Here is a 15,697-nt window from a genome sequence, read left to right as displayed (position 1 = left end):
GAACCCAGTCTCACTAGAGCAAACTCCAGCAATACTTTTGGTCTCTGTTGTATATGAAGGCTTATATACATTTTAAAGTTCATTTGTTTTGCTTAGATTTACCACATTTTCAAGATATATTTGGCCAGAAAAAAGGAATACTTCTCTCCCCTCCCCAGCATACATGGCCAAAGTTTGCCTCCTCCCATCCCAGAAATGTGCAGGGGTCTCCATTTGCTAATCTCAACACCAGGATTGATTGCATTTCAATGGCTCTGTTACCATAAAGCTCTCTCAGGAGCTTTGGGATTCTCCAAAAGTAAATGGCATTCTAAAATTGTAATATCTTTCTATTCTTCTAAGTATTTCATTTCCTGATAGTGGGAGGTCTGAATTCAGTAGTCAAATCTGATACCAAACACCCTATTGCTTGTCCTTCCTTGGGCAGCTGTGTAGCTCAGTTTATGCATCAAATTCAGTCATGGAGACTCTTAAATGTTATCCGGAGGTATCAAGATTCAAAAATCTTAAATCTCTTGATTTCACCATAACACATGCTTCAGTGGGTTTCTTACAGCTGCTGGGATCAGAGCCTCAGTCCACAGGGGCTGATTTATTTCACATAATCTCTCTCAATCCGCGCTGAAGAGTAGAAAAGCACTTTGTACTGTGCCAGTAATGATGGTGGGGGAGAGGAAAGCTTGTACCACTAGGTGGTAGTTGTTGCTCTCATTTGCAAGAGGCAGCCAGCTTTGCTCTCCTGCGGGAAAAGGGAATGGAGGATGTCAGTTTAGCTACTGTCATTTATCTGTCTTTCCAGAAAATCTGCACAAGACAGTGAAAAGTCATGTCAAAGCAGTGTTCATAGTCTGTCGGAACAGTCTGAAAACAATCAAGAGAGAGACTGGGTGGAAGAGGATTCCTCTGCAGACATCAAAGCCAAACCGACAAAGTAAATAAGATTTTTGTGATGTATTTTCATGCATTAACAGTTGTGTTTCTTGATGATGCTGCTATATCTGAAATACAGATGTAAATCATAACTTAGAACAGCCCAATTTGATCAGAGATTTGCAGCATAGGGTTTTAGAATGACATGGTAAATCTCCTCCCTTCCGCCCATTATTTTGGGCCTTGTCTTTCCTGCAGTAAACTCAAATCTGAGTTCTAGCCATGAATTTAATAGCACAGTCCTTAGCTGAGAGAGAGAGGTCAGGGAGAGAGCAGTGCTATTGCTTATTTTAAGAGGGAAAAGTTTTTGGTTCCTAAAAGTCCCATTAATCTCTGTATCGAGAAGAAATTATATCAATTTGTGTATCTTTTGAAATGTTTTGTAATTGGTGCTTTCAGGCTTGGGTGCTCACATGCCTATATAAAGTTCCAGCTGGTGAAACAGGAAAGCAATGGGAAAGGTTGGTTAAATTTTATTTCTTTTTCTGTGTGTGTGCATATATGTGCAATATACCACAGTCACAAGGAGCATTTAAAAGTTTACAGCTTTTTTGTCTTTGATTCCACCGTCAAGAGAAGGCACACGCTGGAGGCGATGGTGATGGTAGTCTTTCTTCCTTTCAAACGAGGAGGAAGGGTAAAATTACTTAGAAGTGAAATGTTTAATACTTTGTAGAGTGAAGCTTCATATTTATTAACTGAGAAGACAAGCTTGCACCATCCCTTGTGCCACTGCATACTCTTCTGAAGTGGCAAGGGGTTTTTGTTCCCCCAGCAGTCCATGACCATTCTGCTGACAGAGCCAGTGGAGGTGACAATGGAGACTTGGTCAAAACCTGGCAGATAGTTTAAGTTCCATCGACTTCTTTCCTTAGACCCCACTGGCTATTCAGAAACATAATTAGAATTATTTTGAGTGGTGACTTTTTTAAGGTTCTCCTAAGGATGACAAATAAAACAAAAAATTAAATGGAAAAACAATGCCTTTTTTTTTCTTCTGGTATGTGACAGGTTAAGTTTTAAGAGAAGCTTTCTGATACCACTTTAGCAAACCGTATGCTTAACTTTCAGATTTACTATAAAAAGCTATTTCAGAGAACCAAGCTGACCAGGCTTTTAGGAGGATTTAACATGGTAATAAGTCTCCAATCAAAAATAGCTAAGCAGGCACAAACTGGGACAGGTGCCTAGCTTTTTTTTTTTTATTTAATACTCATTTTTACGTAGTGCTGACTTCTGCAGTCAGAGCTGGAGAAGTCTGCCAGCTATGAGCTGCAGTTGCAGCTGGTAGGTAAAGCTATCTGCTCGCCCTTTGCATTCACCTTAAACAGAATGATGGAAATCAGTGGAAGGAAATTCTGCAATAATCCACTGACCGGTAATTTCACGATTACCCAGAGCTTTCATCCCGTCCTATATTTAAACTATTAGAACACTGCTTCCTTCTCAAAGGGAAAATAATTTATTTAGATTGTGGTTTGGATGCTTACCCTCGAGGATTTGGGCTTAGTGAAGAAAAGGAGACAGTCTGTGATAGAAGCAGTGCCCACCCAGCAGGGACGTGGCAGTACGTACAGCCTTGGGCACAAACAGGACCTCCTGCGGCAGGGAGGTGGGGGCAAGGGCAGCTGCTGCCCCCGCCACCGGGGAGGTGGGGGAGGCAGGTGAGGCGTAGGTGACAGCCCTCCCAGGAGCAGTGTCCTGTGCCCCGTTGTCACCGGGAGCATCAGCTCCTGAACTGAGCAGTTCTCACTTTATTTTTTTAAATCCTCCCTCTTTGGTCTCATTATTAGAAATAGAGACCTGTGTTTGATGCCGTCCCACATCCTTTAGGAGGTGGAGAGGAGGTAAGGTGACACAGCTGGGGACAGGGGAGTGACCTTTCGCTAGGGCAGGCTCTACCTCCAGCGCTGCTTTCACTTCAGCTGGTGAGGAGCAGGCAAATCATGGAAATTCGCTTTTTCTTTATAATACTGTTTTCCTTTGTGCTTTACATGTAGCGACTGGCGCACCCCACAGATCCTTACACACCAGCCTACTAACAACCGTTTGTGCTAACACTGAGCAAACCCAGCAGAGGCGAGCGGCAGCCGTACCGGCGCTGGCGTGCCGAACCTTTCTGAAGGCAGGAACAAAACGGGAATTTTGTACGGTTGCCACGGGATGGCGCCGGGCAGCCTGCGCACCCTACACACAGCCTGGCAGGGCGGGGGCGAGGGGACAGCACACGTTAACTGCTGTAAACCAGAGGAATGTTTCCCATCTTGTTTCCATCCTCTGCTTTGCTTCCTGTTGTATAACCAGGCAAGTCCCTGTAGGACCATGACTCTGCACGACTCGAGTGATCTCATTAGGGAGGGGTGATTTCTTCCTTTTTTTTGCCTTGATTTTTAAAGCTTCCGTCACTTGACACATGAGGAGGGAGTTGATGTCTGGAGGTAACATGCAGCGCTCCTGGCCTGGGAGTCTCCTGGGGAGGCGGCGAGCCCAGGCCATCAGCTGGCACGCGTAGCGCTCTGCACAGGCTGGCTACAGCTGTGAGCTGGAACAATGCCATTAGTTTCCAGCCGAAGATGCTGTTACCAGAACTCCTCCACCTTGTCAATAAAATGCTGCAAACATCTTCTCCGTTAGCAGCATGACATCATTTTCCAGGGAAGAAGCTAATGATAAAGCCTCCAGCCTGGCAATCTTATTTTATCTTTTTTTTTCTTTCTCCTTCTTGGGAGGGTGGGAAGAACGCCCTGAAAGCTCAGCGTGCCATGCAGTAGCCGAGCCTGGCCGTCTGCTCGCCCTTGCCTTGCCTTTCCCTCCAGAGTGTGACCCTTCCTCCTGCTTTGTTGTAATTGCTCCTACTTGAAGCCTTGCTCGGACTTGTCTCGTTTCCTTTTCCAGACCCTGATTTGGATCTCCAGCAGGCCCTCCACCAGTCCATCTTCATGCCTTCCCTGGCCTCTAACCCGACCCACCGCCTCCATCTCTGCTGGGAGCAGCACTGCAAGCTCTTGCCAGAGGTCTCGGGCCTCACGGCCAAACACGTGGCCAAATGGACTGTGGAAGAGGTGAGTTACCTGTTCCCTGTTCTGCTCTCTTGGGATGCGGGAATGACAGAGCCCTCTCTTCTGGAGTGCTAATTGGAATTTTCTTTCCTTTCCTAGGCAATGCTTTTCTGTTTGCTTTGCATATGCTGTAGCTGACTCAGCTAGAAGTTATACCCGAGCCCCGTTACAAGGGAGGGGAAGGATCCCTATTAACCCTCTGGTGTCCCTGGCTTATTTCCCTGAATAGGATTCCCTCCCTTTGTTTGTTTGTTTATTTACCACTTGATCTTTTAGTCCTCAGGCCTGAAACATAATTCTGACAGCAGATGCCATTTCTCTCTGATCTCCCTCCCCCTCTCCTGTGACTTTGCTGCTGATTCACTTTTACATTGCAGATAATTCCAAACTGCGCTGTGCATGCCCACTCCTCCTGCGTCTCCCTGCCTGATTCCCCTGGAACAAAACTGCCCACAGCCTGACCTGATTTCTGGCAGAGGTAGCTGTGCAGCTGGGGAGATGTCGCTGCAGTCCTAGCTCTTGAGATGTCTCCTGTAATTAGGTGGCGTGTGAAAAAGCCAGTATCTTTTGTGTGCTGAGTAGTTGGTTTTTGCCTCGATGCCTTGAGCATAAATGATATTTGTATCTCCACTTGGGAAGTGGTGATTTGGATCCTGGCACTTAATCGCAAGCCATTTAATTCAAGAGAAGTGTGCTGTAATGTTGCGCTTGCAAGGATGTAGGTAATCTGCAAAGCAGGAAAAAGGTGCCATTCTTCATGATGCATAGAGGATCTTCAGAGACTTGTAGAAAGTGCATTTTCCCTAAGTGCCTCTTACATCAGATAAATCCAATCTTGACTTTGCTCTTCATGCTGGAGGACTGCTAGGAGTCTGGTGGGATTGCAGTATCACAGGAAACAGGAACCACAGCAGTTGTGAAGAGGTTAGAGCAATTAGTGTAGCTGTTTTAAAACTTGGTCCTTTTTTGTTGGGGTGGCTTTTTTTTTTGGTAATGAAAATGTGTTTGAATTAAATTCATAGCAAGGAGGAAAAAATCTCTCTGAAAGATTTGCTGTTCATATCCTTCTTTTGAGAAAGCTTCCAATGATTTTTCCAAAAGGTCTTTTAGAAAATCAATGAAGGCAGAAGCAGTTAATCCTCTGACATGAAAATCAGAATCTCTTTCTTTTGGATAAAACGTGGGGGCTGGTTCATGGAAGAACAGAACCAGGATACAAGCCAAATAAAATTTGTCCTTTGCAGTTGACCTTTAAAGCAGCTGCTGGGTAAATTTAACTGGGATATTGGTTTGATAGCGGATGAATGTAAGCAGGAACCACAGGGCATGAATGCAGGGCACTCTGGATATAGCGATTCAGAACCCAGAATACACTGAACTGTGCTCTGCGCTGCAGCCTGGAACAACTGATGCAGTTTCGACTGCCAGTAGGAGTGTGAATGGCACATTAAAAAGATCAGTTGCAGCACCACATCGGACTGGCTAAAGTCATTACAGGTTTTGTCTTGAATTTCAGTAAAGTGGATCTGGTTTTGCAAATCACGTTCATCACAAGTTCCCATAGGAATCAGTCTGGTCTCTGTATGAGCACTTGCAGGATCAGCATGGGCAGTGAAATGTAGCCGCAAGTCTGGAAGATGAAAGCAGCAGGACTTTCTGTGTTTTAGTGAGTCCAAAGTAGATTTGATCTGTTGGCATTTGGGCTCCTAACATCTTCCTACAGGGCAAACATTTGCCTTTGGGTTGTGCTTTGAACTCTGCTGCACAAAGGAGGCCATTCTGCTGATCTGAAACAAGAGCAATGGGGGTGTAAAATTCTCCTTTGGTTTCAGACTGAAGAACTGTTTTTATTTTATAAAACCCACATTAAGGAAAAAAATGTTGCTTTAATTCTCTGTTGGTTGAGAACAGCTGAAATGGCAGAGTAGCAGCAGTATTTAGGGGCCCTCAAGCTAAGAAACTCTTGGTAACACTGAACAGTCAACAAGAGTAGTTACTTTAATGCAGCTTTGTTGTTTATTGAAAGCTTCCTTCAGAGCACAGCTAGTGAAGGATATTGAATCACAGAAGAACATTAATATGTGCTAGAGTTGTATTGTTTATTAGTTAATCCTGCATCAGATGCTAATACCTTGTGGGTGGACTGTCCTTGTGCTAATTGTCAGTTCTGCTATAGCTTGATATTAAAGGGGTGCCGTCTGAGGCTACCTTCCAACTTCACCAAAGAAGTGTACCAATACTGTGCTGATTTCAATATATCACACACATTTGGGACAGCACCTTCCATATGGTTTGCATGGAGTTTCTAAGGAGTTCTCAGAATTACATGAAGCTCTTTTTCAACCCCTTCCCTTTACCAATATGCAGTCCTACTGTAAGACGCTTCCCCCAGGTAGCTCTGTGAGCATTGAGGTTGTTACCAGCAAGAAGGGCAGGCAGGCGTTCACCTCCTCAAAGGAAAAGCCCTGATCTGCCTGATCCCACTGTGCTCCTAACCTGTCTGACACCTCTCCCACCCTCACCTTGAGCCCCTCCGGCCTCATCTTTTCCCTTGGTTCAGGGCTTCCCTGCCACCGTTGTGGGGCTGTGTTGGTTTCCTCTAGCCCATGATGTTTTGGCCTTGTGCACCCAAGCCTCCCTTGTCCCTCAACTGCCACGCCTTGGTTTGGGGGCTCTCCTCCCCCAGCAGAGATGGGCCAGGCAGGTCACTGCGGTTCGGTGGAACCCGGGGTCTGGCTCACATCCTGGGGACCTTCTCTCCTGTATTCTCCTCTTGCATCTTCCTTCCCTCTCTTTTCTCCATTTCTGGTAAACCCCAGGACTCCTGTTCGTTTAAAAGGCCACTCCTGTGGCGCAGAGTGTTTGCAGTGTCCGTGCAAATGACTTCTGGGACAGATCAAAGGCCCGTCACTCAGTGTCCGTGACAATAACCAGCAGCAATTGTGCAGGGAAGGACACAGGAGCAAGGCAAGCTCAGACCATTCCCCGGAGATTTCTACCAGCCTCTCAATACTGAAGGGCACTTATCGTCTTGCCCCCAGGGGTCCAACTGTCTCTTAAATTCTGGAAGGTACCAGACCCTGCAGAAGGATTTTCATTTGTGTTTTAATTATGGGGGGGGGGGGGGGGGGGATTCAAAAGGAAAGTAGTATTTTGTTATTTGTTTATAATAGGAGTTTGCACTTCTACAGAAGAAAATTTGGAGTCACTGCCCGATGGAGATGTGGATTTTAGGGGTTCCCTTTAAAACGGAGCTGTCCCTACTAGCAGAAGATAAGGGCGAAACATGAGAGGGATGCTCTGCTTTCAGATTACATAACAGAAACAACGGGAGTCAGAGCTGTTCACCAAAAATCGGCTTCTGCCAGCGTAGAGCAAAACCGGAGGGCACGCTGACAGCTCCATTCCTGCGTGGTCGGAACTGGGGGAAGGGAATGAATATTAGTCAAGTGGTGGGATCAGCTGGAGATGCAGTGACATGATTTAGGAGAGGGTCTGACAATCGTGAGTTAAAGGGAAGCTCAGATTTGACAGTGACCCCTCCTAACTGTTTGTCTCTTTGTGTTCATGGAAGAAATGTCACATCTGTAATAACTCAAATGAATATGCCTCACGAAACAGAGCTGTTCCTGCAAGGCAGCATCCAATTAGCATGAGATGTTTGATCTGATTATGCTTCAATATACAAATCTTCTATGAACCAGTGAAGCTACAGCTGGAGAAGACAATACATATTAAGTCATCCTCCACTGCATTCAGGACCGCTCCTCGCACTCCTTAGTGTTATATAATGTAATCCAAGGGCTGCTTGCATGTCTCCGGGGAGATTATTCCAAATGTTAACAGATTTCCTGCTTAGAAAGGTTTTCCCTAACGTGAAATGTAAAATTAACTTTTACTCATTTCATCCTGTTGGTTTCATGGATCCTGGGCACCCACCACGGATTAAATAAAACCCAAACTCCTTTCCTTCCCAGCTCTTCTGCCTTCTGTATGTTGGTAAACCAGCAGTACTCATTCGGTTGGTTTATCTTGTCTCTTAAAGGCATGTCATCATGGGAAACTGTCTAAATTCTTTTTTCTTTCTAATTTTACTTTCCAGCAATACCATAGAGAAGGTGAAGTTGTGGATGGGTTTAAAATAGTATAGCCATATACAGCTTTTAATCTGTAAAAATATTGTTGATATTTTATAAAGATCTTCTGGAGCAATGGAGAAACTGGACTATTGCAGAAAGATAAATGGTCGAGAGGCTATATGGAAAGTATTATAAGTAACCAGAATATGCTTTACAGGGGTGTTGCAGCAACAACCCAGTAATGTTTTTCATATATACCCTTCATTAATGAGTGAGTTGCAAGTATTAGTTTTTTAAATTCTTGCATATAGAACTCATATACAGAAATATGACCTTTTTGCTTGATGATACCCCATTTTAATTGTCCATATTTCTCTTTTCCCAAATGTAATTCCAGGTGGTAAGCTTTATCCAGCGTTTACCTGGTTGCAAAGAACAAGCATCTGTTTTCAGGGAAGAGGTAAGTTAAGTCTGCCCAGATCCTGTGCTGTGCCACTGGTGGGCCCGATGGCAGCGAGGTGGTTTTGTACCCCTGTTACTCTGGAGTTACAATGCAGAGAGCATAGACGTGCTCAGACCTTGTCATTAAAGAGCCTGTGGCATTTAGGAGGCAGATTCAGCATCGAGCTGAATTCTCTAGCATGGCTAATTGCATTCTGCTGCTTTAAATTTCCCCTGCAGTTCCAATCCTTGAGCTTATGCTTAACATCCTGTCTTGGACTACTGTGCAGTGGGTTTGGCATCGTTATAAAGATGTCCTGTTGGAATGGTGCAATGAAGATCTCATCTGCTCCCTCTAACGAGCACATATGCCTGCTTCCTTTGGTGAGGCTGGCAGTTGTAGGGTTTCCCAGGAATCGCTGGCTTCCCCCGTGGCTGAGGTGAGAGCAGGAGGGGAACCTTTCCTTGAACGAGCACTGGTTGGGAAATCAGAGCACCTCCTGCATGCAGTGTGTCCTGTCTTTGCTGCCACTTGCTGGGCTGGACTCTGTTCTCTGTTTGTGGTGCGTTCACCATGGCTTCTGAGAAACCGCAGCTAGCGCAGGATATGGGTGTCCTTTTTCTTAGCACATTTCTTTGCATGGATCATAGACACTTGGGTTCTGTTGAGTACTTTGACTTCCAGTTACGTTGCAGGAAACTGCTAACATTGCAGGTAACTTGGAGATTCTTTATGAGCCCCTGATAAATTTGCACAGACGTATACCTCCCCTTCTATCATCGCAGCTCTGCTGCTCTGATTGTAGGAGCTTGAGCTGATAAATTTGCACAGACGTACCTCCCCTTCTATCATCGCAGCTCTGCTGCTCTGATTGTGAGAGCTGTGATTGTAAGAGCAGAGAAGGCTGTACCTCCTCTGTTCTCTGCGGCACTGAGCGCACCCTCTGTACTGAGGAAAAGCACTGCACGTTGTAGCGACTGTAAAGGGCAGGTTTGTAATACATGACTGCTCCCCGGAGCTGGCTTCCTTTCAGGATGAATCAGGCTGTAGCGCATTTTATGGGATTTATGTATCTGTATTTTGTTTTCCTTTGTTTTAAAAAACATGCACACACACAAAATATAAAGCAAAAGAAACGGAGGCTTGCAAAAAGCACTATTCACAGTGTAACAATATAGTGGAATACTCTTTAATTGAATATAGTGGGAGTAATGAAGCTTATTCGAATGAACCAATCTTTCAGTGTAGCTGAGTGTAAAAGGTGCATCCTGATTTCTAGCGAAGATGTGTTCAGAGGTGAGAGTTTGGTAGGTAAGCTGTAACTAGCAAATCTTCTAATGAATCCAACCATTCACAATGTATTTTATTTCTTCTAGCCATAATTTAAACGGGTCCTGAACACAGTGACTGCTTTCTGGTTCAGAGAGCGGATAGCCATGTTCTATTTTAATATCTTACTTTGCGCAGCCTCAAAGTATGATTGCCTATGCCAAATCAGAGGGGCTTGGGTTGTTCTTCAGGTTTATGCTCAAACCAAATTGTCAGTTTGAAATTAAAACCCTTTTAGCAGTTTGGCTTTGGCCAGAATTCAGGTGTGAGTGACAGGATTGCTGAGCTCCACTCGCATTGTACATTAGCTGTAATCTGGCCTTTGAGTGCTCACCGTTTAGGATAAATAAATCCCTTGCAGACTTCTCTTGGGGGGGGGAGAGGGATAAGTTGCTGCTTACATTAGGAACGAAGAGAACAAATTGTGCACAGAATTTAAAAAACCATCCAAATAAGATGGAACAAAGAAATGAATAATAAAGCACAGGCACTGATATTGTGCTTGTTTCTAGATCCAGTTCAGGGAAGGTCTCTTTAAAATAAGCATCTTTGAGGCAATGCAGTGAAAATGAAGCACAGTAATAATATTGGCCTCAAAAGCATTTTGAAATGTAGGGCTGTTTTCCAGCAGTTTTCTGCCACTCTTGACTCTATATTATTTAATATAAGCAGCAGTCCAGTTGTTTCAAGCTATTTTTAACATGTTCATTGCAGTAGTGTAGATTCTAGGCAGCTTGCAAATAAGATTCGGGGACGTTGTGTGGCCATCTGTGGACTGGGAGCACTGCTGTCATTTCCAGTGTATGTACTGGAGGTTAAGTAACTTGCCAACGGTCTCTTGTGTGGTTAGAGAAGGGGAAACCAAATTTCCTGGCTCCTAGCTCTTTGCTTTAATTATATGTTTGTCCAAGTTTATTCAATGTATCCTCTTCCACCAGTTGTTGACATCCAAAAAAGTTCTAGTTAGGAAGACTACAGAAATAGAAGAACTGTTATTCTGGGTGAGTTGAGTGTCCAGTGTTATCTGCTGCACTGGTGGACATCTAGTGAGAGGATGAGATGCTGTCAGTCCCTGTAAATGGACTTTAATGGAATAACTTAGGGAGACACATACTGTTTGTCTGTGTCCATTAATCTTTGGCTTCTTCCCTGCAGCATTTGGGGTTTATATTAATTATATCTGTGTTGTCTCTGTGGATGTTCTTGTAAACCCAAGTAAATTTTTAACCTCTTCTTAAAATAATATGTTATGATTTCACTCACTGCTACCTAGAGCATCCTGTATTTTCACAAGGTAGTATGTTTTTCACTTGCTTACTTTGAATCTAATCGAATATCTCCTTGCTGATGGATTAGGAGAGTGTGTATGTAAGTCCAGACAGGTTACGTGTCTTTACTATGCCTTGTTTTATATAGCACATGATCTCTTTTACCATGTGCTAAGCAAGCTCATTTAATGTCATTGAAAACGATTTCACAATAGCCTCCTGTTTCTCCTTTAAACAGAGACTTGTTGTCTATGTCTTGTACGTACTAGTTGTGAGAGTAGCCAGATGTTCACATCTCAGGAATTTTTCTCATCTGTAAGGTTTACAGCAGAGCTGACCAAAAAAAGCAGGAAAAAAGGGTGTTTGGCTTTAAATTTTACCCTGAACAGCTTAACAGGAATCGAAGAGTCTATGCAATGACAGTATGTAATGAATGCACTAGGAAATTTTATATTTCTAATCATCGTAGATCAGTGTAATGTATTAATTCTTGGATAGCTGCCTCCTGAAGACTTGCATTCTGGATTTCCTGATCTAATTTCTGGCCATAGATTGTGAATAGGCCGAAGGATTTTTGACAGTTGTTGGCTTTTTAGAGCAATTATAGTGAATATAAAGTCTAATGAACCAGCATCCTCCTCATGGTCTGTCCATAAGCCTTGCCCACACTCTATTTCTAGAAAAAGGGCTGCTTGGATGAGGCCTGAGACCCTTGGAAAGGGCAGCATGCCTGGGGACCTCTCAGGGGTATGGGTGCCAGAACTAGGGAGAAATACAAGGTTTCAGTCTTCAGAGCTGTGTTCATACTTTCATTCCTCAGTTCAAAGTATGTTGTTTAATTGAACGACCAGAAGTGAGAATCCTGCCTATTTCTTGATGGTAATCTTTATCTTATGTTGTGTTTCCAACCTCTAGCAGATAGATGGTGAGGCCTTCCTGCTCCTGAACCAGAGCGACATAGTTAAAATACTCAGTATCAAGCTGGGTCCTGCCCTGAAGATCTACAACGCCATTCTCATGTTCAAGTCTGCAGAAGACAACTGAGAAGAGCCCTTTGGCAGAGCCCACGAGGAATTGACAGGGAACAGATCTTCAACTGAGAGCATTACAACATGCCGAACAGGCAGATTGGGACTCATACGTATTTTAAGTAGAACTAATTAAAAATATTTTGAGGACGTAAAAATCCTGCCACAGTCTGGAATATGGGGCAGCTTCACTTCCAAGAAGAGGATATTATTATATTTTGTAATTGAATTTGGTTTTGATATATCAATCTCTTTTTGAGATCTAGAAGAAACCTCCGGTTATAAGGGGAATCCAGGGTAACATTGGTGGAGCTGCAATAGCAAGAAGAAAGCTATGAGAAAAATGACTGCTGTGTCCAACGATAGTGCCTGAAAGAGAGACTGAGTTATCACCAGCATGTTTAATATATTCTGTAGTATAAAAATTGAGAAAAGAGAGTAAGCAAATAGGGAAAAGATGCACTTCAGAGCAACTCACCTGTATCCTTTAATGCTGTGACTCAAGAGCTGACCTTTTCAGGACTGATTTTTAAATTCCAGTTTCTCCTACTGATCCTAGTTCTTCTAATACCCTTGGCTATCTCCCTGTTAGATATTTGGCTGTTCTGGAGTATAGCTAGAACTATCTTAGGTAGGGAAGCCTTTTCACCCCTTCATTCAAAGCTGCCAGGCTGAATCCTGTGTGCGTGAACCCCTCTGAGCACCGTAAGTGTGCGTACATGGGGTGCCATCAGCCTCAGCCCAGGGTTGCATGAATTTCTCAGGGCATTGCACGATGAGATGGCATCGATCCGTAGGCTCCTCAGACTCCCTCCTGTACCTGGCATCTTTGTCACCAGTGTTGTTGCCTTAGTCCCACCCCTGCAGCTTCGCCAAGAGCCATCAGGAACTGAGAATGAACACGCTGTCCGTGACTGCCTGGTGACACAAGGAACGTACTTGGTCTTCCTTCCCCAATCACTCCATGTCCTTTGTCCAGCCTTCCAGCTGCTGAGAAGGTCCTTGTGACTTGCCTAAAGTAGTAAGTTCCTTAAAATTGTAAATAGAGCAGAACCCACACCGCTGAAGCCATTCAGTCCTGGATTAATATATAGAGCAATTTGTCTCCATACCTTCTATTTTTGTATAAGATGTTAAGGAGTTTAAGCCTTCCACAGAGAAGACACGGGGGTAGTGGGATATTTAATAGCTGAAACATTAAATATCAGCCAGGCAACTGCAGGAGAGTAACTTAATGCAGTGTTAAAGACTAAGCAAGATATTAATTTAATTTCTTAAAATACATTTTTAGTATGATAACCATGATATTCACCAAAGAGTCACGTTCTTTTATCCCGCTCTGCGCATCCCATGTCTGTGTAAAGACTTGAATTGTAAGTGGCATGTCCTGGACTCTTGACACAACTCGCCTTCTAGGCAAAGCAAAATTGTTTCCTGACGACTGGAGCAGAGGATCCATAGCTGGACTGTTTTGTTCCTGGCTTTCCACCGACTTGCTAAATAACCCTGAGCCTTCTTTGCTCCAGTTTCCCCCTCTGTGAGACCCAGCCAGGTGGGGTGAGTGCAATTTTGCCTTTCTTTTGTTTCTAGCAAGCAGGTCCTGCCGGATTTTCTGTTTTACCTCCTTCCTTTGGGAAACTGAGTTGGGGGACAGCAGATTGCCTCCAGCAATAAAACAAAATAGAGTATTATTTAATCTCTTACTATATATAGATAGAGGATGAACAGAATCAGTGAAACAAGCAATGAGATTCTAGTCACTGAAATTATTCAAACAGAAGAGAAATCTTTAATCCTAGGGGCTTCCAAGCCAGCTGGATCAAAGATGAAAATGTGTACTTGGAGTTTGTTCAGTGACAGCAAGAGTAGTGCTTTCAGCAAGGAGGAAGGAGGAACCCTTTTAGGGATAGAGGAAGGAGGAATGTGCTTCTTGTGCCTTTTTTTGTAATCCGATAATTGTCTTTGCAGAGCAAGCAAGAATGTGCACACATCTATTACTGACTCCTTTTCCAAATATAGCTATATTCTAATAAAATCAAGCAACTTCACAATAACGCAAGGGGAAAAGATTTCCAGTGTCTTCACTGGACATGTTTAAAATTCCCTAATATTTACATGACTGAAAAAAACCTAAACCAGCTCATCTTTTAGCCCCATAACTTAGGAATTCATTGGTTGCTGATGCCGTTTCGCTTGCGTTGGGGAGCCCTGCTTTCACGGGCGGCTCAGTGACTTGTTTCTGCTGCCAGACTCTGCCTGTACAAACTCAGCTCTGCCTCTTCCCAGTCCTGATCGAGGCCTGTGTCAAGGCGAGGGGTCTGCAGATGCCTTTGATTGTCTAATGCCTTGTTGTCTAATTTGAAACATGCACTTTGAAGCAGAAAGCCAAAAGTTGTAGCTCTGTGGTGAACAAAGCTGAAACTGGTTAATCCCACCTGGTTTAGGAGGCATTCGTTGTCTGCTGAGTGTCAGCAGAAGCCAGCTGTTGGCCCAACAGAACCCAGAAGTCGCTTGGAAACGTAAATATATTACTTAGAAGCAACCCAGAGCTGTGACAACTTCCCGTGGGCCAGCAGTGCAATTGGGAAGTCTCAGTTCTCAATTAAAATGGATCTTATTCCTGGATATGTTTTTGTTCCCGTATCCCTGTTTTTGAAATCCAAAACAATCAGATTTTTCTCCTTTTCTCTTTTTCTCCTCAGTAGAGAGTCCTGTTAAAATTTTTCTCTGCCATCAGCAACGATCATCCTTGTAATCCAGTAGCAGCAAATTTCTGCTCTGGGTAATGAATCGCATTAAAGTTGGACAGAAGTGTTCCCCAAGACCGATAGCAAAACTCTACAACCAAAGGAAAAAAAAAAAAAAATGTTCAGCCCAGGGGATAAGCTAGTTCAGCTGTAGAAGATTTCCTGCCTGCTACTTTCATGCCCTGCTTAGGGATTTATACCACAGAAAGCTTTAAAGTTTTTGACATCCTCTCGATCATGTGATGAGCTAGCTTATTTTTGAAATTCCTGTTACTTGAACTGGAAACACGTGCAGGGGAAGGGAGCGTGCGCCCATTGTCTCGGTTCAGCCTCTGAAATGTTTGCCTGTTTTAAACCAAACAAATACTTGAGCTTTTTGACACTAGCCATGACGTTGCACTCCACTGATGCTTTCTTCTGGAAATGTGAATAAAATTAATATAAGTTCAAACCTGACTCGTTCTTTCCCTGTTTGGGTCTGACCCCGGCACGTGCTCGCAGGGAAGCTGGGCTGGCTCGCTGCCCGGTGGGGCCATCACCAGCGTGGGCTGGTCATCGCAGAGGTCCCTGGCTTTGTCCCCTTGTTTTCCTCCCCCTAAACCTGGCAGTCAAAATGCAGGCAGCGTTTTCATCTTTTAGCTCTTTCAGCAGGCGGAGCCAAGCCGTATATCTGAGCTCTCCTCGATTTGTACACGGGGCAGCATCAGCCTTGGCTGGCATCGTCCGCTGGGGCTGTGCCTGATCCCCCAAGTCCTTGCTGTCCTCTGCTGCTGACAGAATATTTCAGGCCATCCCAGGACTCTGCTGTCTGCCTA

The 15,697-nt window shown here is 44.1% G+C and overlaps 1 protein-coding gene across 6 annotated transcripts in view; it reads left to right on the top strand.

Moving 5' to 3' along the window:
• Positions 1 to 15,338, top strand: part of LOC142092942 (lethal(3)malignant brain tumor-like protein 3) — a 51,289-nt gene extending 35,951 nt beyond the window's left edge. For all 6 annotated transcript variants that reach the window (XM_075173668.1, XM_075173666.1, XM_075173667.1 and 3 more), the window contains 5 exons: positions 800 to 931; positions 1,330 to 1,391; positions 3,826 to 3,992; positions 8,466 to 8,528; positions 12,023 to 15,338. In XM_075173668.1, the coding sequence (XP_075029769.1) occupies positions 800 to 931; positions 1,330 to 1,391; positions 3,826 to 3,992; positions 8,466 to 8,528; positions 12,023 to 12,151 (553 nt within the window). In that variant the 3' untranslated portion in view covers positions 12,152 to 15,338. The remainder of the gene's footprint in view (positions 1 to 799; positions 932 to 1,329; positions 1,392 to 3,825; positions 3,993 to 8,465; positions 8,529 to 12,022) is intronic.
• Positions 15,339 to 15,697: the final 359 nt, after the last annotated feature.

This window comes from Calonectris borealis, chromosome 25 (genome assembly GCF_964195595.1).
Source record: "Calonectris borealis chromosome 25, bCalBor7.hap1.2, whole genome shotgun sequence".
In the NCBI taxonomy this organism is placed as follows: Eukaryota; Metazoa; Chordata; class Aves; order Procellariiformes; family Procellariidae; genus Calonectris; species Calonectris borealis.
This window is presented reverse-complemented; position numbering and strand designations above follow the sequence as displayed.